Below are 22,370 nucleotides of genomic sequence, written 5' to 3'. Positions count from 1 at the left end.
TTTAAACTTTGATCAAACTCATTGACCAGAATTAGTCACATATTCTTTATCTTTTCACATCATCACTTTTCCCTCCTCTAGCGCTGTGCGGTGTGCTGTCCTGTGTGCTGTGTGCTGTCCTGTGTGCTGTGTGCTGTGTCCTATGTGCTGTGTCCCCTGTGTGCTGTGTCCCTTGTGTGCTGTGTGCTGTCCTGTGTGCTGTGTGCTGTGTGCTGTGTGCTGTGTCCTGTGTCCTGTGTGCTGTGTCCTGTGTGCTGTGTCCTGTGTGCTGTGTGCTGTGTCCCCTGTGTTCTGTGTCCTATGTCCTGTGTCCTGTGTGTCCTCTGTGTCCTATGTCCTGTGTGATGTGCGTCCTGTGTCCTGTGTGCTGTGTGCTGTGTGTGCTGTGTGCTGTGTCCTCTGTGTGCTGTGTCCCCTATGTCCTGTGTCCTGTGTCTCCTATGTCGTGTGCTGTGTGTTCTGTGTCCTCTGTGTTCTGTGTCCTGTGTCTCCTATGTCGTGTGCTGTGTGTTCTGTGTCCTCTGTGTGCTGTGTCCTGTGCGCTGTGTGCTGTACACTGTCCTGTGCGCTGTGTGCTGTACACTGTGCTGTACACTGTGCTGTGCGCTCTCTCCACCTTGCTTCTCTCTGGCACCTTCCAACGTCTCTCTCAAGAAGAGTAGTAAAAGAAAATGGGGCTCCTTGTTTTGTAGAAAATGTTTAGTTTTTCCTCCCACTGTTTCCCTGTCTCTCACTCTCCTTTTTTTTTCCTTCTCTCTCTTGCTCCCCCCCCCCCCCCTCTGTCTCTCTCTCTCTGTCCTTTTCTCTCCCCCCCACCCCCTCCTTCTCCTCTCTCTCTATCCCCCCCCCCCCCCCCCCCCCCGACCTCTCTGACGGCTCTGAACTCCATTGCCTTTTACATCCTCATCTCCGGAGCACCTACCAGGACTGCTGTTTTAGCCGCTGGCTCAGAGCGAAATGATTAAAGCGCTTCCAGAGGCTGAAGCAGGAAAGGGTGGGGGGGGGGGGGGCAAGTGGGGAGAGGGGGGATGGGGTAGGGGAGTTGGGGGGGGGGGGGGGGGGGGACCACAGAGGTCACCAGTGGAAATCCGTTGAGGTGGTCCCAGCGAACTCCCGGTGTGTGTGGAGTCCTGGACGCACGCCCCTGTTGGCAGGAATTCAGCCTCTCAGGCCAAAGCCGACAGAGGAGGGAGGGAGGGGGAAGGGTTGAGAATGTAGGGAATGAGGCAGAGCTGTCCAGCCTCTCTCTCTCTTTCTCTCTCTCTCTCTTTCTCTCTCTCTCTCGCTCTCTCTCTCTCTCTCTCTCTCTCTCTTTCTCTCTCAGCCAGTCCAGGGAGGGGATGGGACACAGCCTCGCAGCCAGGGAATAAACCCAACCAACCTAGCACTGCACTTACCCAAGTCATTGTTGTGTTCTTTACTGAAACTCCTGTTACTCATTAGAAACCCAGTGTGAGAATCGCTAATGAGGAAAGTCTAGCCGCAGGAACTTATTTACCTTTTTTTTTTTATTGCACGCCGTAACGTATAGATATGTACGCAGCCGAGGGAACTCGAACCTCTCTCGACAGAAATAACGGATTATTAATTTCGGAACTCTGAAGGCACAGAGGCACAGTCAATAATGGCATTCGACGTAGCTAGCTACTGTATATCAGGAAACAATGCTCCCGTAGGAATGTCTGTCCGTTGGTTAGGTCAACGGGGCTGATCCACTGCCTTCAGGGCCTTTCTTACACACACACGCCGTTTGTGTTTGTTTTTGTTTTTGTTTTGCAAATGAGGCCTGATGAGTCGTCACCTGGTGGTTTCACGGTGGTTTCCAGAGGGAGCGTATGGTGTGCAGAGGATCAAATATAATAGAGTAGTGTACGCCATTTAGCTGACGCTTTTATCCAAAGCGACTTACATTGCAGTGAGTGCATACATTTCTCAGTATACTGTATATGGTCCCGGCGGGAATCGAACCCACAACCTAAATGTTGTTAGCACCATGCTCCACCGACTGAGCCACAGAGGACACTTCTGCATGCCAGTGACAGAGAAATTATGGGACTTTCTTAGAGAAAGAAACCAGAGGGAAAATAGAGGAAACCCGAGGGTTGTGGTACAGTACAGTGTGTACACTACACACTGCTCCACACCTAGCCTCTGACTCCCTCCCTGGTTAGCCCAGGTCCAGAGAGGAACTAGCGCCTGACTCCCTCCCTGGCTAGCCCAGGTCCAGAGAGGAACTAGCCTCTGACTCCCTCCCTGGCTAGCTCAGGTCCAGAGAGGAACTAGCCTCTGACTCTCTCCCTGGCTAGCCCAGGTCCAGAGCCTCTGACTCTCTCCCTGGCTAGCCCAGGTCCAGAGCCTCTGACTCTCTCCCTGGCTAGCCCAGGTCCAGAGCCTCTGACTCTCTCCCTGGCTAGCCCAGGTCCAGAGAGGAACACCTAGCCTCTGACTCTCTCCCTGGCTAGCCCAGGTCCAGAGAGGAACTCTGCCGACTGTAGGATCTCCTGCCCAGAACGCCCAAGAGGCCAAGTTCAATATTTTCTCTGAAGCATGCTGGGGCTATAAAAAGGTTTTTAATGTTTCACACAAAATTCCCATCACAATACCCCTGTTCCCCCTCTGCCTTACATGTGCACACATTCAAAAAAGAGAACTTTTCACACTTTGGCAGCGGCTTAGGGTTTTCCAGGCCTCCCCCACCACTATTTGAGACTGTTGGATGAGTCCCAATCGTGCTGCTCATCCCCTCTGCCAGACTTCCCTCCCTCCTCCTTCCCTCCCTCCCTCCCTCCGTCCCTCCCTCCCTCCCCCCTCCTTTCTCGTTTCCCTACTCTCTGATTCCGCTCCCTGGCACCTGCCAACAGTGTTTGTCCCAAAGCCAAGAGCAGCAAAGCCTTGTGTGAGATGGGAGTACTTCCTCTCTCTACACGCTCCGTCATCCCCCCCTCCCCCCCCCCCCCCACATACACACACACACACACACACACACACACAGACACACACACACACCACTGTGCTTGTGCTTCCTCACCCCATTCACTTACTCCTTTCCGCATGTTTCGGTGTCGAGGAGGGGCAGGGTCAGAGTGGCGTTTGTCTCAAAGTAGCCTCCATTTGGCCCGCGTGACGGAGGGATGGGTGGAGGTTTTTGCGTGGGTGCAGAAACGGGAGATGGGTATGAGTGTGCCCTGGGCGTGAGTGGGCCTCGGATGTGGCTGGGTAGAGTCATGCACAAAGGGGCAGCTGTGTGTGTGTGAGGGAGCAGGACAGCTCAAGGGCAGCTGAGCTGGTTGGTTTCCAAAAGAAGTGGGATTGAGGAGCTGGCTGGCCAGTGGAAATGGAAGCAGACCACTCAGGATGGGAGGAAAGGCGATGAATAATGTTTTCTTTCACCTCCCGTATAAATGAAATGGATATAAAGTATACAGTACCACTGTCTACGACGGCCGCAACCCCTCGCCTCGGCGCTCATTGTCAACCTCGCTTTGGGACCCAACTAATCGTCTTTGTCCGTGCAATCTTACTGTGACATTCCTCGCCGACCACTTCTATACGATACACCATGGGAAATAGAAAAATCGTTTGTCTTCGCCGGTGTCGCCATTTGTTGCCACGACAACCGGTAGGGCAAGCCTGTCTAGCGCGGAGCCAAATGGGCGAGGAAGCCAAACGCTTGACTGTCACAGGAGGGCTTCACTCTCTCCACTGTGGTCTTGCTTGCTTGTCGAGGAACCAAACACATAAAATCCCAATGGCCACCAGCCAGTTGGCAGCATAAAAGGGGAACTGCTTTGCACAACTGATTAATGCTAGCTGTTGGAGGGCCAGAGATTCCCCCCTCTTTTACTAACAGGGAAACTCATCCGCTTGGCACAGCCTGCCCTGTCCATCTCGCCACCTGCGCAGGGGAGAGCGGAGCGCAGCGGGGGGGGGGGGGGGGGGAGGGAGAGAGAGAGAGAGAGGGAGAGAGAGAGAGAGAGAGAGAGAGAGAGAGAGAGAGAGAGAGAGAGAGAGGGAGGGAGAGAGAGAGAGAGAGAGACAGGGGCAGTGGAGCTTCCAGCCAAGCAGTTAGGAGGAGCAGGATGGGGGAATGAGCCATGGATCAGTCCTGGTCAGACTGACCTTGGCAGTTCCTGCCAGCTGTGTGTGTGTGTGTGTGTGTGTGTGTGTGTGTGTGTGTGTGTGTGTGCGCGGGGGGATGTATGTGTGTGTGGGGGGATATGTGTGTGTGCACGGGAGGTGTGGGGGGTGAGGGGGGGGGGGGTGAGGGTGGAAGTACTGTTGTACTGTTGTTAACCCGCATTGAAACAATCCCAAAGCATTTGCATGGCAGAGGTGCGAGGAAGCCTCCACAGGGCTGACATGGGAACCAAAGCACTGCAGGGGGGAAGGGGGGGGGGGGGGTCCCTACTCAAGGCTGAGCTGCTGCCTACACTGTCCAGATCTGATTGAAACGGACAAGACCAGAGAAAGTTTAGATGCAGAGAGAAGGGGCGTAGAATGTGTCGAATGGACGGCTTGTCCATCCACTGTCTTCTTTTGAGAAGGAGTACATCACATAGGATACAGTCAAACCCATGAATAGTGTTTGGAACAAGCTTCTCTAATGAGGCTTGAAGGGAACCAAACTCAGGTCCTGCAAGTCGATACGGCTGTGCCGCGAGATGATACAGTAGACACATCTCTGTGGTGATATATTTTAGAAGAAGAAGACGATGATGATAAGACAATAAGATGAAGACTGAGGAATGAACGTTACGACATGTGGGCATTTCTCGTCGGCTACGGTATGTGTTGGCTTTCGTTCAATAGGATGGTAATGGAAGATCAAGCAGACAAGGCCTTCCACTTGTACATTTCAACTCTATGACATCATGTACGCTGATAAGAGGTGAGCACAGCTGTCTGCTCCACACCCCTCGCTCTCAATCTCAGCTTCTCCCTGGGAAAAATGTGAACAGACTTATTTTTCAACCCCCTCGTCAACGCCACCGCAAGAGAGACAAAATCAACCGGCTGAGTCTTTGCGGTATGGCGGTATACAGAATGCTCAGGACAGACGGAGGGGAGGGGTAGAGCTGTTGGGGAAAGAAAATCTCTCTCCCTGTTATGTAAACATTCTTCTCTCAACTTCCCAAGGTCCCAGAAAGAGAGAGAGAGAGAGAGAGAGAGAGAGAGAGAGAGAGAGAGAGAGAGAGAGAGAGAGAAAAAAAAAAATCCTACTTGTTCTTATCGGTCTGGAGGAGGACAATGAATTCCTCGGCACCAGGAGAACTTGACAAGGTGCCAGCGATGCCAACTGGGTAAGGTGTCATGAGGGCCCCCAGACTGAGGCAGGTAGAGCCCCCCCCCCTCTCCCACACCCCAGCCCCTCACCCCCCCAAAGTCTCCCAAGTCCCTGAAGAACCATCAAGGACTGTTCGTCCGACCATGCCTCGACAGCAAAGCCTCCCGCTTGTCGGCATTGAACAAGTCTTTACTGTGCCAAATCTCCCAAGCCTCTGCCCTAAATGTTTGTCAAAAAAAGGCATCATATGAACAGTCTCGGTCTCATATGACACAAGAATGCACCTGCGCTAGTCGGCGTTCATCATAACGTCTCGTCGAGTATGCAGAAGGAACAAGTTAACAAACCTGGCAAACGAGACGTTTAGGAAAGCCCATTATCGCTAAACAGTACGAACGGAGTCACAAACTGTACAGAAGAAAAAACCTACGGGGGCATCATTTTATTGTGTTATAGTAAAGGAATATAGTGTCCTGGAGGTCTATCGCCCCGCTCAACAAAGAAGAGCCACATGATTCCCTTGACGGAGAGAGAATGCCCTGCCTGTTTGGTGAGCACCAAACGTACATGCCCCCGGGGGGGCGGCAGGAGTTTCCACCCCAGTCTCTCTCCAGCGTTTGGCCAGACTCCATAGACCTACACTCTCACTGTTCCCTGTGGGCCAGATATGGTTAAACACTTCTTTCTTTCCCTCCTGGTGGCCATGGCCACCTTCTTCTATTAACCATTTAGGGGGGGAGGAAAGGGGGGGGGGGGGGTGAGGCAAAGAAAAACATTCCAGCGGCCCCTTGTAGCCAAAAAGGATATGCTATAATTAGTTCCAGGAGGGCGAGCGGTAGCTGAATGAAGAAAGCTGACTTGTTTGTCCTGGATAGGGAACGGCGAGGCCCGTGACAAGTTCACCCTGTATGTGCACACTGCTAGCGGGAGGCTGGCGGAGGTAGAAATCGGAGGACGGTCTCATTGTGATGCATGGAACGGAATGAAGAGTAGTATCAAATCATATGTATTTGATGCCGTTCCTCATTCCATTCAATGCATTTACACTGAGCCTGTCCTCCGATTTCTGCCTCCGCCAGCCTCCCCCTGCTAGGAGGCAGCCAGGCTATTTCATCTGTGACACACTAAAGCTACCAAACAGATCATAACCCACGCTTTTAAAAGCCACACAAAGTCTCCCATACATGAGGGAGGGCTTCGGAAAAAAAGATGCGGTCTCTGAGTCCATTCATAAAAAAAAAAATAAGCTCGGTCCCTCTCCCCTCTGACCGCAGTCCGTGAGTTAATGGGCAATTCTTAGTGTGTGTCATGTCCTTTTGGATCACTGGCACACGTCTGCACAAGCAAAAGCACAAGCAGGCCTCTTTTGGGATGGCTTCCCATGCAGGAACCCCCTTTCACCTACTAGTCCTGTTCCTCTTCCACATGCTGGGAGATTTGCTTTTTTTTTCTTTCTTTTTTTTTACTTTTTGAGTCACTTTTTCTAAAAGCTTCCCTGAATCACTCAGAGTTGGGCGTGCGTATTCTCTATGCTGCTATTGGAGAGCAAACAGGATTTAGATACCTTTTTGTTATGTGAAAATGTAGTACTGGAAGTGCCTTTATGTACAAGAAAGTTTAATAATAATAATAATATTTTTTTGTATATGCATATTAATGTCTAATATGTGTCTAATGATCCCATAAAAGATGAGTCATTCATTTATTTTTTATTTTTATATAATTCGTTTATTCAACACATGTATTGCATTATAATCCTTTATAGGCCTGCATGAAGCCTTATAATGTCTTTATAATATATCATACATAATATGTTATGTTAGTCTTTTTTTTTAACTGACAGAAAATGGCTTATAATAGCTCAGGATCATTATAGGATGATATCAGACTATGTAATGCAGTCATACATTCTGTGGTGTAATGCACAAGTGGGAAACTGCACTTTGAACACAATCTGCTCAGTATGCACGGCATGCTCTGAGGGAAGTGTCTGTCCTCTGCCGTGGCTGCGTTCTCTGAACTAGGCCACTTTATGTTGGGTATCGTTTGTTATACTGTTAACCTTAGTTATAATACTCATACATTTTTCCTCTTGTCAATAATTCGCTCATTTCAGGTTTTCGATTGAGTGGATATTGGGAACCTAAGTTACCCCTGTCTTTAATACTGCTGAAACCAACTAAACAACAAGGACAGCAACTCTGAATGTAAATAAAGTCACGTTTAGAGCCTAGCAACGCATGTCAGTTACCGCTCCTGCACACTGCTGCGTGCTCCTCTGTCACGTTCAAAGAAAAATGTACGTCAAGCCAATGTCATAATCAGCCAGGGTACTGGATGTACACAGTGTACTTTGCAACACACAGACCAGTAACCTGTAGCTGCTTCAGCCTTGCCAGAGACAGTGACGTAGTGCCGTAGCCATGGAGGCTGCAGCGTGGGTGGATGTGGTGCGTAGGTGTGTGTACCTGGGCCTCGCAAGCACCACCGACACAACAGCACAGAGTCTGCAGGCACCACTACAAAGGAAATATTGCAATAAATTCTAACCGCTTTATCAGTTCAGTCCAAGGGTTCAGCGGCCTGCCTGGAGCAGAGTTGAGAAACCGATTTGCTAGCAGCTCTGACAGCGTAGCTACCAGCTATCACGCTAAGCCAGATCAGAAAAGAGCTGATAGAAACGGGTGGGAACGCTTCCTCTACTTGGTTCCAGCTACATCTTCCCTGGTTTCACTTTGCTGAATTACATTCTTTATTTATTTTTTTAGACATAAAAAACTGTATATATGCCATTTAGCTGACGCTTTTATCCAAAGCGACTTACATTGCAGTGAGTGCATATATATTTCAGTAAATATGGTCCCAGCGGGAATCAACCCCACAAACCTAAGCGTTGTTAGCACCATGCTCTACCAACTGAGCCACAGTGGACCACAATGCTGCCTGCCAGTGACATAGAAATATGTGACGTAATAGACCTATAACCACAAACAATGCATACAAAGTCCTATGTTCTGGTAGCTGTGGCATACATGCTTATGATCCATGAAAGTGAGGGATTTAAAGAGAAACGTGTGTTTAGTAGGACGTTTAATTTAGGGTTAGGGTTAGGGGTCTCCCGCATGAAAGAAATGCACCTCAGCATAGGTATTAGTGAGCTAATGCTTGTCTTCAGGGGTTCAGGCAAGGTAACTGATTATGGAAGAGTGGTTCCCAAACCACCTCTGCTACACCTACTCCGGGAGAGGCTGGTGGAGGTAGTAATCGGAGGACAGGCTTATTGTGATGCATGGAATGGAATGAGGAATGGTATCAAACACGTTCCTCACGTTGACACCACTCCTAATTCCATTCCATGCATTTACAACCAGCCTGTCCAGGTTCTACCTCCACAAGGATGCCCTGATCTGCTCAGGCTTTCTTCAAACATAAGAGGCAGCCACTGTGCTGAGCTGATTATCCCACCTTTCAGTTCACACCCAAATAGCATATAAGGGTGTAGGCACTAGGCACTGACATAGAATAGGGAAATTATGTCGAACAAGCCTTTTTTTTTGTACAATTTTCTTTTTGGGGGGGAAATTCTGGAGACTACTTGATTCAGTGCATATCTGTTTTGCTGTATAAGACACGAGATATGATAACTGGAAATAAAACACACACACTTCTCAACTCTCCATGTCTATGCTTGTACTTTGGGCTCTGGCTTCTTTTCCCATTAGACGCATAAAAATGTAGACTTGACATACAGGATGCAGGAGAAAGTTCACATTCCCTGTATCTTTCTACGGTCTTCCTGGTGGCACTTCTAACTGCCCTGCGGCTTTTCCCCGTACTATCAATCAGCCGCGTCACGTATGAGATGATAAACACTGAGGGCTTTAAGCTGTCTGAGGAATTATTTAAGTATTCCTGTGGTCAGTGTGAAGTATAAACATTTTCTTTGACTGATAACACAAACATTTGCACGATCTCCCTAAACACACACACCGACAAGCAACCAACAGAGGGTCTAAGTAGGAAGCCTGCGTGTATTCAAACCACATAATTAAACCAACCAATATAACAGAGTACCACAAAATCTGACACGGGTTATGTTTGTTTGTTTTGTGTGTTTGGCTGTGAAATGGGGATAACCAAAATATTACCATTTAATCTTAAGATATCTACAGTTATACCACTTAGTGAGACCAAATGTACTGGAACTGAAAGCCTTAACCAAGGGGGGAAAAAAATGTTGATGGATAATTCTTTGTGCCACAAATGCATTCTAAAAACATTTTAGGTTAAAGCTTGCTGAACTGTTAGTTTAGTGTGGAGATTCGTTTCCATAAACATGACAAACAAATCTACAGTTTTCAGTGAAGTCAGTTAAAGGTGACTTACCCATTTCCTGGGTCGCCCTCTAGGTCTTTTCTCCCCGGTGGCCTCCGCTGTCTGTAAAACAAATAGTCATTGATGAAGATTGAATATTCTCTGCAGTGGTAATAAAAATTACAATTGTGCATATAAGTTAATATGTATAATACAGAGGTTATTATTGTACATCTTCTGCTTTTGTTGTGGAAGCATTAAACCCTTCAAAAGCAGAAGGTGAGGCATTTCCCCCTTTATTTTTGGCCTCTTTCCGCCTCTTCCCCTAACCCCCACCTAAAACAAATCTCCATTTCAACGTAACAAAAGTTACCCCAGTCAGTGGAGAGTAATATTTCACCTGTAGAATTGTATGCTATTCATGTGGAAATGAGTAGACCACTATCGATGGACTCAACTCCCAGATAAGGGCCTTGATGGACACTTATGGAGTCTGTGTTACATTGAGCACATTGACCGTGTCTGTCTGGTAACTGTTGGTTAACAGCAACTAGCTACCTCAGTTTCTCATTGATTTAAAGACTCTAAGTGTAAACGGATTTAGGTGAATTCCACACTCTCGGTGTACACGACGCATATATACTTCAGTTGCACCGGCCATTCAGCATTGCATCGGTTCCTCTGATAAGTGCAGAATACCTTCCCGATCAGTCATAGCACCAGTCAGATTGACTCAGTTATCATTTCAAAGCCAAAGTATATTTACAGAGCATTCCATCTTTGTTGTGAAATGGATACTGCCCGCGGAATGCCCCTGGCTCTCAGCTTGTGGTGAAGGTATTACCCGCTCTTATCTGATTTCAAGATACAACAAAATTATTTGACATTTGTGGGAAGTGGGAGAGGTCGGCCCTGCAGGCTGACTCGTATATAGCTACGAGAAGAGGAAGACGCTATAGAGCCACGGTAGAAGACAATTAACAAGTCGAGACGTGTTTCAATAATTCATCGGATATTAAGTAGTATCCAGGGCTGAAGGCTTTTGTCAGGCAAGGACCCAAATGAAACCCTAGACAAATCGCTAGACCACTATGAATTTTGCAGATGACCTGAGAGATCAGAGGTATCAGTGGTTCAGCACCACACCGGTCAGTGCGGTTCAGGGACGGTCAGGTCAGTGTGGTTCAGGAACGGTCAGGTCAGTGTGGTTCAGGAACGGTCAGGTCAGTGTGGTTCAGGAACGGTCAGGTCAGTGTGGTTCAGGAACGGTCAGGTCAGTGTGGTTCAGGAACGGTCAGGTCAGTGTGGTTCAGGAACGGTCAGGTCAGTGTGGTTCAGGAACGGTCAGGTCAGTGTGGTTCAGGAACGGTCAGGTCAGCGCCGGTCAGTGTTGTTCGCTGCAGGCATTCAGAGTGGGAACCCTGACCTCGTGCAGTACCAGTCAAAAGTTTGAATGGGGAAGTGTGTCCAAACCTTTGACTGGTACCGTTAGCGTCTCCAGGCAGGTCTTGGCAGGGTTGGGGTCAGTTGAATTTCACATTCAGTTAATTCGATTAAAATTTACAATTCAACGGTTGTAACAACGTTACACTCTTGTAAATGATTTCTGAAATAACTGAAAATGAGGAGAAGCGTCTTTTACGTCAAAGGTTTTTGTATTTCTTTTTTCTTGGTGGGGGGGGGGAGTTAAATCAAATCACTTTCTGAATTGTGAGAATTGAAGTAGAATTGACCCCAACCCTGTGTCCTAGAGGGTTGCAGGTACTTCTTAGGAAGTCGTATTAGTAGGATATCATTCACAAAGCACAGTCAAGGACAGAAACTATCCGTCAACAACTGATTGAAAGTGAGATGATTCACAGAAAAACACATTTATGTTGACATTTTTCAGTGGCCACTTCGGCGAAACATTTGAAGAGGCACAGGCATTTTGTACATTCCACCCTTATTCCCATGGTGTGCATGCAGACAGACGTAAGAGATACACACTCAGACAGTTTAAGGACAATGTGCTGTATGACTGGGGTCTGTGTGTGTGCGTGTGTGTGTGTGTGTGTGTGTGTGTGTGTGTGTGTGTGTGTGTGTGTGTGTGCGTGTGTGTGTGCGTGTGTGTGTGTGTGCGTGTGTGTGTGTGTGCGTCTGTGTGTGTCTGTGTGTGTGTCTGCGCATTTCAATGTGTGTGTGTGTGTGTGTGTGTGTGTGCGTGCATTTGAATGTGTGTGTGTGTGGGTGTACACGTGCACGTGTGTGTCAACCCTAGGTTAAGACCTTAGATCATCTCCCGCTGGCTTGTCCTCATCCCTGCCTCTCCCTGCACTGAGCTCATGCGTTGGCCATGTCACTCCTCCGTTAGGCTTGCCTTGTTGACCTTTCACCCCATACCAGAGCTCTTACTCATACCATGTCGAGAGCGTGGAGAAGGACACTGAACGTGTATTGTTGTGACACAATGATGAAAAAGTACGTTCCAGCTCCCACGATTTGACACAGACCGGACAGTTCAGAACCTCCAAAAGTATGTTCTTCGTTTTAATCATCGTCTTTTTTTTCTTCTTCGTTATAAACATTCAAGTTTTTAATTCAACTGTCGATGAGTTCCAACTTAGTCTGTAACTATGCATATAATCCCTGAGTTATGCAATCCCAGATCACACCACAAACCCTCTACCTCCCCACCACCACCACCACCACCACCACCACCAAAGCCAATCTGGGTGCTTTAATCCAGGTTCTCTGTTTTGGATGCTGCATATTTAATCAGGGGATTTAATGGTCTGTAAGAAAAAACCCCCGTTCAATTAATCATCAGTGTGTTTGCATGTCTCGCCCGGGCGCGGTGAGGAGCACTCCCATGTCTGTAAGCGGTGCGGTGAATACCCGGGGCTTTGAGGAGGACTGTGAGGGCACTTACACACCACACTGACTGTGTGTGTGTGGGTGTGTGGGTGTGTGTGTATGTGTGTGTGTGTGTGCGTGTATGTGTGTGTTTGTGTGTGTGTGTGTGTGTGTGTGTGTGAGAGTGTGTGTGTGTGTGTGTGAGAGTGTGTGTGTGTGTGTGTGTGTGTGTGTGTGTGTGTAGGTGTGTGTGTGTGTGAGAGAGAGAGAGCTGCAGGGACAAGGCCAGTGCTCATTAGCAGTGGCAAGGCTCATCAGGCCAAACTAGGCTTGGGGAGGGAGGGTTTAAAATTAGCAGAGGCGTCCATTGTATCAGGTTCCAACAATGACTTCTCCATGGAAAATATTCCAGCGTGCATCAGGACAAAGATATTAAGCAGATGATCCGGCTAATCTTCGCGGACTAGGGTGGCTTTGGTGGTGTGATTATGATAATGTTATTGACTGGAATTATTGTTTAATTGCTCAGGCTGTTGTTACACTCATATGACTAGTTTCCATTGGGGCATTTTGTTGGATCATTACCATTTATGATGTTTATGCCATTTAGCAGACGCTTTTCACCAAAGCAACTTACAGTACAGTGAGTGCATACTATACATTGTTTGTACATTATGTTCCAAGCAACCCATGTGTTGCTAGAGCCATGCTCTGCCAACTGAGCCATAACAGGACTGTGTTCATGTATTACCCATTTATTACCCAAGTGGATCACACCATGTTGGGGGGGTGGGGGGGGTGTATTATTCTGCTATAACACATTTATAACCATCACAGCAAAATTAGTACAGACTACAATGTGCCTAGTACAAAGCAGAATGCTTCGGCACCACCTCAATCTGGATGAATCTTTCCTTTTCTCCCCAAATCTTTCCTTTTCTCCTAAACTGCTCGGTAGTCATTTATGAGATAATCTGTAAGTAATCTTTTTATCAGTTGGATGTCGCTTATTTCTGTCACGCATCTGTCACACACAACATAGGACTGGATATAAAAAAGAACACTCCGATGGGTGGAGAGATATGGCATGACAGATGGGTAGAGAAAAAACAATCTAGATAATACTTGGAGATTGCTGACAAGCAATTCAAATAGGCTTATAGCGTGTGAGGTTAATTATTTTTTTTAAAAGCCTTAAAAGCTCCAAAAAGCCTTTAGTGTATCGGAAGCCACTCACATAAGTGACATAGTGAAGCATTGGCTTACTGACACCAGCACAAGGGCGAGCCATCATGATATCTTTCAGGATTTTTTAGGAATGATTGATTTTGAGGAAAGGAACTTGCAAAAAAAAGTGTCTGTTCGAGACGCCTGTGCGACTACGACTCCTTTCATCTGGTGAGATTGATATCTTTTATGTCCATCATAACAAAGCCAGATGAGATGAGAGCAGATTACTCTGAGAGCAAAGTGGTTCCGTTTTCAAAGAAGGCTGGGGTTGTTTACAATGGTTCCTTATGGCAGCGGAGTGCTGACTACACTGCCGTTTCATCACTAACACAGTCCCTGGAACAGATGAAGACATCGGGACTGGCCCCAACATCTGAGAGGAGTACACTCACACAGTTGATACTGGAAAACCAAATATGACAGTAGAGTTCCCTAAACGGGAGAGACGAAAAAGGGCTTTTTCTGAACAGCATCCCATTGACAGCTCAACTAGGACAGACAACCTAAAACTGACCCTAAACTTTAACCGTAACCTTTACCCTAACCTTAAACTCTCACCCTAACCGTAACCCTATAACCATAACCTTACTTTTAACCCTCACCCTAAGCTTAACATTAACCGTAACCCCAAACCATAACCTTAACCAAATTTAAACCAATTTGGAACATTCAACATTGACCGACATTTTCTGGTCAATCACGTCGCCACCGTTCTGGAACGGACAAATGTCAACTTTCTCTTTGCTGCTTTGATCTGGCCGATGACTCATCCGTCCTCGCTGCTGTTTTTAAATGTCTTACAGAAGCATTCAAGACATTTGACATAAATAAGGGACAAGCTTCAGTGTGTGTGTGTGTGTGTGTGTGTGTGTGTGTGTGTGTGTGTGTGTGTGTGTGTGTGTGTGTGTGTGTGTGTTGTTAGAAAGGGGTGTTTACTGTGGTGGTGAAACATGCTGTACTGGCCTCAGCCCACTGCGGTTTGGCTTGTCTCCCTGTCTGACCATTCAGAAGCACAACATAGAGAGTTTGCAATTAAGACATCAAGCAGGCAGTCCCACACACAACACTTTCTCTGCTACAGTCAACATTTCAGTGAAGTACCTTTTTCTTTTGGTAAATAATGTTTACCCACCTTTTTACGACAATTTTAGCATTTTAGCATTTGCGTTTACATTTGTCATTTTCTCCAGTGTCCAGCATTTACCAACCTTATTTTCCTATTATACCCCTGCCTCCCACCCTCTAGCCAAAGTAATGGTTAAGGTGTGTGTTACTTGTGTATGTGTGTGTTATGTGTGTACTTTGACAAATGTATTTGCTGTAAGTCGCTTTGGATAAAGGTATCTGCTAATTGCCAAAAATGTAAACGTGAACGTAAATGTAAATGTGTGTGTGTGTGTGTGTGTCTGTGTGTCTGTGAGTTTGTGTGTGTGCAATCGTGCATGTGTGTGTGTGTGTTCCACTGGTGATGAATGGCCAGGCGTTGAGGTGATTCTGAGGTGTCAGGGTGCTGTTGGGGCACACACACACACACACACACATACACACACACACTGTAGCAGCCTGATTCTCACCTTCTGCACAGCCTTGGAGGGGCCCTTGTTCTTGCTTCCTTTAGGGCGCCCCCTCGGTCGTTTGGGGACAGGCTCTCCGGTGGGCTCCTGAGGAGAGTAGGAGGTGAACATGAACATGGGCGTTGAGGACAGGAAATAAAGCCATGGCCCAGTGCCCCCCCCCCCCCCCCCCCCCAAAAAAAAAAAAAAGAGACAGGGTTTACAACAATATGCTCATTTACTGGTGGTCTCCCATTTGTTTGGGGCATTATGAGTCAAGACGAAAAGAGGGACAACGGTTGTGTGTGTGTGTGTGTGTGTGTGTGTGTGTGTGTGTGTGTGTGTGTGTGTGTGAGAGTGAAAGAGAGAGAGAGAGAGAGAGAGAGAGAGAGAGAGAGAGAGAGAGAGAGAGAGAGAGAGAGAGAGAGAGAGAGAGAGAGAGAGTAGCAGCAGTCAATTTGGTAGAAAAAAATCTCACAGTGAGTGTGTGTAACCAGCTTGAAAATCCAAATTTTCTAATTTGCACATTTTAAATTGAGATGTCTGAGAATTGCTAAGGCACTTTTACCATGAGAAGCAGTTACTGAAATGTGAGACCTAGTAACATATTAAAATGCCATGCTATTATCTGATTACTTTAATTCTAAGAATATATATGAATATCTGATTTCGGAAGTGCCAGAGTAGCACATGATCACGTGATTATGATGCTTTTGTAGACCTATTTTAATTTATTCTGTACTCCCAAATAGATTTTGGTGTCAAACCTTTTAATTATGTTATCATTTTAATGTAAGCATTAAACGTTTGAATGTAAACTTGATTCTAAATAAATAACATGTTTGCTCTACTGCGTGTTTAAAAAAACTGGTTCAAGGACATTATTGGGATTTTGGCACAGATTGCGTTTGGTTGCTTTTTTTTAAATTTAATAACACGTTTTATGGATGTTAGTGTGACTCATCAATAACTTCCTTTACGCAGTGAATCATATCCTATAAACCTATAAACACATCCATATGAATACTTTAAAAAATTCTCTCGCATGTCGCAGGATGTGTGACTCAACTGATAGAATTGTAATTAAACTCACCTAGCCTATATATTTTATTTCTTTACCCATCATTGGCAATCAGAACAAATCGGCCATAGACTACTATTGTAGGCTACAAAATGCAGTTGTCTATGGGCTATTGGGCCTTAATAAGTAAATAAAAAACATCATCAGCAAAAGAAAAACAAACAGAAAAGTTGTACGTAATGGTTCAGTTGTAAACGACATTAAAGAAAATACAAACCAGTTTCCTTGTGCTGTGCAGCTCTGCAAAGCTATAGGCTATACAACCAAAAGCTTACAATTCATGCCAAAGCCAAGGGGGGAAAAAACACCCAGCAATCGTATGAGTTGCTTATCTGTACATTACTTATTAGACATACTGAAGTTATTAGCACATTTTTCAAGACATTTAATTGTCTATGTCTGCAGTCTTTCGTGGCAGTTTGCTGGATCGTGAAACTGGCAGAACGACTGACTGCACGAATGGCTTATCTCCACTTTGCGAGTCCTCTCCTGAAGAGTTAAAGGACCTCTCTCCTTACATTTATTGCGCAAGCTTTACCACTAAACACAGTAAAAAAATAAAATAAAAAATACTAACCTTACTGTAAGTGTAACTACTACATTATATGCGTTACTGTGCCCCAGCTAGTTTTCCCTGCTAAAGTTTTGCTCTCAAGACATAGGTTACCGCGCTGTGCGTCCAAGTTCCCCTATCCCCAACGCGCAATTGGAACCCTATAGTGACAACTGCATTTCGGGCAGGTTACGGTACATCGGCTCAAGAAAAACATTGAGAAACACTGACTTGCTGAGGCTTCCTCGGTCTGCCCGGTCCTCGCTTCGCTGGAGGCTCCGATGTAGTCGGCTGCTCCTGCTCCTGTGTCCCTGAAGGTTCGCCGGCTTCTTCCCCGCGTGTACTCATTGTGACTTGTACCAAACGGTAATCTCCTGCACCTTCTAGGCTGGAACACAGTCTGGATCTGGCACCGGACGTCCTAGTGCGGAGCGCTCTGAGAGGGGGATCCTCTGGTCGTAGGAACGCAAGTATCGGCGGATTTCAAAGTAATATGAGAAAGGTAGTGATTAGGGGGGGGGAAATGAAAACAAAAGGAAAAAACAGGGGAGATGTTTGTATTATGAATAGCACGTGCTGCCCACTTCAGTATTTGGCTCAGAAAAATGTCTCCTCTTTTCGAAGGAGGGTGGGGGTGGCTTTTGGTGATTAAAAAAAATAAGCCAGTGATCGATTGGAATTTCGGTTTTTGTCGGTACTAAATGAGCGGGAGACAATTGAAAAGAAACGGTGACAGTCAGTGCACTGTCAAATCCACGCGCCGCGTTTGACTGACAAATCACAAGTACCGAGTTTTAGGACTATAGGCTACAGGGCAAAGATTTTTGCACGGATTGGCTAAAAAAAAAAAAACAGTGGGCATTATAAATGCATCTGCACAGCCCACACGAAACCAGTCTATGCTGAATGAGGATGAGGTTAAAAAAAAAAAAAAAGAAAGAAAGAAAGAAACACCTCTCTCGTGGGTGGATAACACAAGGGTGAGGGGGGGAGGCACCACAAGACAGGAAAAAAACTGGACTACCGCCAGAGAAAACATGAGAAATTCTGCGGCGCTAAGAGGAGAGACCACATCGAGACAAACTCACGTGTCCAGCAGCATTCATGTTACTGGCTACAGTCCAGAGACTTTAAAGAGACAAGAGGGGAAAGCGCGCGTTTCATAATAGGCAGTATGAAAAAGTATTCATATTCATTATGATTTAACTCATAATTTGAGGGTTGATTTGAACCTATCACCTTGAATAGGCTAGGCTATGCAGAGCACTGTGCACTTGGAAGCTTGTGCTCAGTGTACACAGTGTCACAGTGGACATGAATGGGATTTATTTTTTAAAAGTGTTATGATTACATTTTTACGCAGCAACTAAATCCTAAATCATATGAATGTCAAAGAACATTTTTTTCTGGAGATATGTAACAGTTTGCGTTTTCTGTCAGTCTTGTTTGTCTATCAAAAAGAGTAAGCTATCCTATAGGCTATACTAATGGAATAGCCTAAACTAAAATATAATAGATTAATACATTCGTATTGTTTTTTGTTGATTGGAATATAAAATAAGTATATAACATTTTAATTGCCAATTGTCAGGATTTATCTGCCTTTTACGCAAATAGAGGCTGATAAATAAAAAAAAAGATGTCCTCTCCAATATACATGCCTTTGTTTGTGTTTGTAATAGTAATCACTCCACAAAAAAAGTTGCTTTTCTCTCCCAAGCGACCGAGACCATAGCCAGTGTGTGGCTGTGCCTAAATGCGTGTGCTCGCAGACCGACCTCCAACAGCCGCGCGTCTTTGAAGTATTCCGCCCATCGACGTGGAGTGAGATCAATTACACATGAACAACAGTGACAAAGAATAAACTGCTTTACGTGGAGGCCCTTTCCCACGATCTGACCAAGCCTGCTCGACAACAGCGAATGACAAGTCCTTCCCTACCCTCTCCACTGAATAGTATTGTGTTTGAGATGGGTTTTAAAAAGCAAGAGTGTGGCTAGATTGGGCGTCTTGAACTCAAAAGACTGCAACTATAAGTGGATCTAATTCTTTTTTAATCATGCAGCTTCTGCAGTCAATATGTGAAGTATACTCTGATGGTGCATCCGTGTTCATCTATTTGTAGCCTAATTCATAAGCGTAAAGTAGCCCACTACCAATGTGAATTAACACCCGCATTAACATCAATGGTTGTTTTTAAAAAAGAAAGAAAAATAACGAATCATTATTATTTGCCTTGCGACTTCGTTAGAAGATCCGCGCTTTTCCTGTGTAAGAGAGTGATTAATTTGTCGTTGGTATTCAGTTCATTCATAAAAAACAGTCCTCTCGGACCCCCAAAGAAGGTGGACTAGAAAGGAATTTCGCCGTTTTCTTCCCTAGACCACTCCCCCGCAGACAGAGCGGCGTCGGGACCGCAAGCGTATGAAACGAATACAATCAATAGCCACAGCCGCAAATTACTGCAGAAAGTATTAAAACCAAGATCGATTACTGAAAACTGTCTGATGTTAAAGCAGATTGGGCTTTTACTGCGCCCCGTATCTACATTTTACACTTTACACTTTTATTGGTGCACAATATAATTAGGAAATACACTTTTATTGTCATCACTGTGGATTGTATGGCTTATAGAGTATGGATTTGGAAGCCTGAGCCCCTGTGTAAGGATTCATTTCAGTACAGGTAACTTGTTTAAGTTGTTTAGTCCAGTTTTCATGTGTTGTGAATAGGTATGATAGTGTTGTAGTGATAGATTACAGGAATTCCATCTAAATCTATAGGGAGGTGAAGACCAACTAAGCGCTCATTGGGTGTTTATAGAAGGAGTACGTACATTTCTAAAGACCATTCTTGGGTTGAAAGCAGATTTCCTTCTCAGTATTGAGAGGCGCAGTGCTTTGGGCAAAATAGTGGAAGAACTCGTCCGAGGCACACTAAAAGATTTGAGGCCAACCACAGACCCCCTTGCCACCCGATGTCAATTTTAACCGTTTCACCCCCAGCAATCGTGCCTCCTGGGCTGTGTCAAAAGCACCGGCACATATGTGATGCATTTATGGAGGCAAAGCAGCGAGGGGCCTTCGGACACACTTCAGACTGCTAAAGCATTTCCATTTCTGCACTCACTGAGCCCCCCCCCCCCTCTCTCTCTCCCTCTCTCTCTCTCTCTCTCTCTCTCTCTCTCTCTCTCTCCCTCTCTCTCCCTCTCTCTCTCTCTCTCTCTCTCTGTCCCTCTCCCCCCCCCCCCTCTCTCTCTCTCTCCCTCCCTCTCTCTCTCTCTCTCTCTCTCTCCCTCTCCCCCCCCCCCTGTCTCTCTCTCTCACTCTCTCTGGGGCAACGCAAGTGGTGATAATACCCACACGCAATATAGCTATTTATGTATGCCGGCGCACAGCTCAGATAAGTCAGTGATAGCTGTGATTAGGTGTCAGTCGGCCCGTCTCCCACACGTTTGCCTATTTTCACCTTTTATTCGATCCAGGTCACAGCTCCGTCGCTATGCAGGGTTACTGCCCCGGCTGTCTCAAGTGCCGGGGTTGTGCACTCATCCCGTTCCTCGGAGAGGAAATGAACAAATTAAATATAGAAGCTGGGAGAAAAAAGAATCCATCCAGATGTCGGGGCCCGCCCTCCCCCGGCCGTGTGATGAAGGGGAGCCATGGGAGGCCCCCTGGGCCACACACTGTAGCCCGCCGTCTCAGGACCTGACTCAGGGCTCCGGGGGGGCCAGAGAGAGGTCACGGGGAGGCGGTGGGGGGTGGGGGGGGGTGTCAGAGGTGGCTTTGGACACGGTAGACGAACGAACGGTCGTTCTCTGACGTCTCCTTCTCGTCTCTGTCAGCAGACACGGCTTCCAAGTGCCAAGGCCACCTGAGAGAGGCGTACGCACACACACACACACACACACACACACACACACACACACACACACACACACACACAGTCACGCACACCCACACACACACACACAGTCACGCACACCCACATACAGGGTGAATATGAGTCTCCTGTGAACTGCAGGGTCCTCAGGTCTATTAATAGGCTTCCGGGTCTCGTATTCCAGATGGAGCTGTCAGGGATAGGTGACCGGCTCTCATACATACACACACACACACACACACACACACACACACACAGAATGGTGAGGGGTAGGTGACAGGCTCTCACTGTAAACTGGGACCTGTTGAACTCACCCTGTAACTCTGGACGCGGTCATAAGGGGCCAGCGGGTACGTGTCACCTGGGTACGGCCCGCCGCCGCAGGGTCAGTCTGAGGCGTCACGTCAGGAGATCAGGTGGTTCACCTCACCTGGAGGGAAGGAGACAGGCCCGAGGCCCGGCATCAAACCCTTAGACCCAGCGCCCCAGGTACCTTACCTCAGACTACCGCTGGTAGAACGTGGAAAAAGTCTGGGGTCTCGTCGGTCGCGCCCCGGAAGCTGTGACTGTGTTATTCGAAACCCTTCATCACGACTGACCCGGGGGGGGGGGGGGGGGGGCAGAGATAAGCCATAGAATAACTCAATCATGCTCCCCCCGCCCCCCCCCCCTCCCCCTCCCCTATCACCAAGAATGCAACAGCACTAATGTAGCCGGTGGATTTCCCAGCCACCCCCCCCCCCCCCCCATAGGGAACAGGTGAAGGCCGCTCCCTTTCCCAGGACCCTGATGACCTGCCCCAGGCTACGGCTGCGTTGGCTCCACAGTGGGCTCTGTTTGTCCACAAACACGGCCGCACAAAGTGGTGTCCAGGCCAGGCAGGCTGTGTGGTCCGGCCTGGCCGCGGCTGGATCAGGGCCGGTATCATCTGCCCCATCTGCCCAGTCAGGTATGGATACATACAGATGGTCCACTGTCCCCCGGCCACCAACGAGAGCAGGTCCATCCGTCTCTGCCGGGCCTCTCTCTCTCTCTCTCTCTCTCTCTCTCTCTCTCTGCGTCCGTCCGCCCGCCCCACTCATCCGTGCGGGCGGCTCTGCGGCGGGGGTCAGTCTGTGTGTAGGCTACGCTTTCCTCTTGATGAATGTTCATTCATATTTCAAGAGGAACTTCCATCCTCCTGTTATTCAACGTCCATGCGGTCTCCGATTAGGTTTAATCCAGCCGAACCGCCCCTCATTTCCGCCGTGTTATTTTAATTTGGCGTGATGACACTGACGATGCGTCACAGTTTTCTAGGAGATCCATGTTTTCAGTAATGCTCAGGGCATACACAGACACTGGAGGGGTTTCAGGCTGTGTTTGGTTGTTGCTGTTTTTTCAATAATAATAATAATAATAATAAATAAATAAAAAAGGTTTATAGATCCAAGATCAGACTATTTGGTTATGCTTCCAACCGTGTGTCACAGCCGGTGAACAGAGGGAGTGGTGTGGCTGTCATATCTCTGTCATATCTCTCTGTCATATCTCTGTCATATCTGTCATATCTCTGTCATATCTCTGTCATATCTCTGTCATATCTCTGTCATATCTCTCTGTCATATCTCTGTCATATCTGTCATATCTCTGTCATAT

General features: G+C 47.0%; 1 protein-coding gene across 1 annotated transcript in view; it reads right to left on the bottom strand.

The window, feature by feature from the left end:
* Positions 1-17,198, bottom strand: part of hmga2 (high mobility group AT-hook 2) — a gene marked incomplete at both ends in the record, with an annotated part of 32,829 nt that extends 15,631 nt beyond the window's left edge. The window contains 3 exons of the mRNA XM_080537786.1: positions 9,671-9,721; positions 15,238-15,324; positions 17,082-17,198. Coding sequence (XP_080393912.1) covers positions 9,671-9,721; positions 15,238-15,324; positions 17,082-17,198 — 255 coding nt within the window. The remainder of the gene's footprint in view (positions 1-9,670; positions 9,722-15,237; positions 15,325-17,081) is intronic.
* Between the last annotated feature and the right edge of the window lie 5,172 nt (positions 17,199-22,370).

This window comes from Nansenia antarctica (assembly GCF_963989245.1).
Source record: "Nansenia antarctica genome assembly, chromosome: 8".
Classification (NCBI taxonomy): domain Eukaryota; kingdom Metazoa; phylum Chordata; class Actinopteri; order Argentiniformes; family Microstomatidae; genus Nansenia; species Nansenia antarctica.
This window is presented reverse-complemented; position numbering and strand designations above follow the sequence as displayed.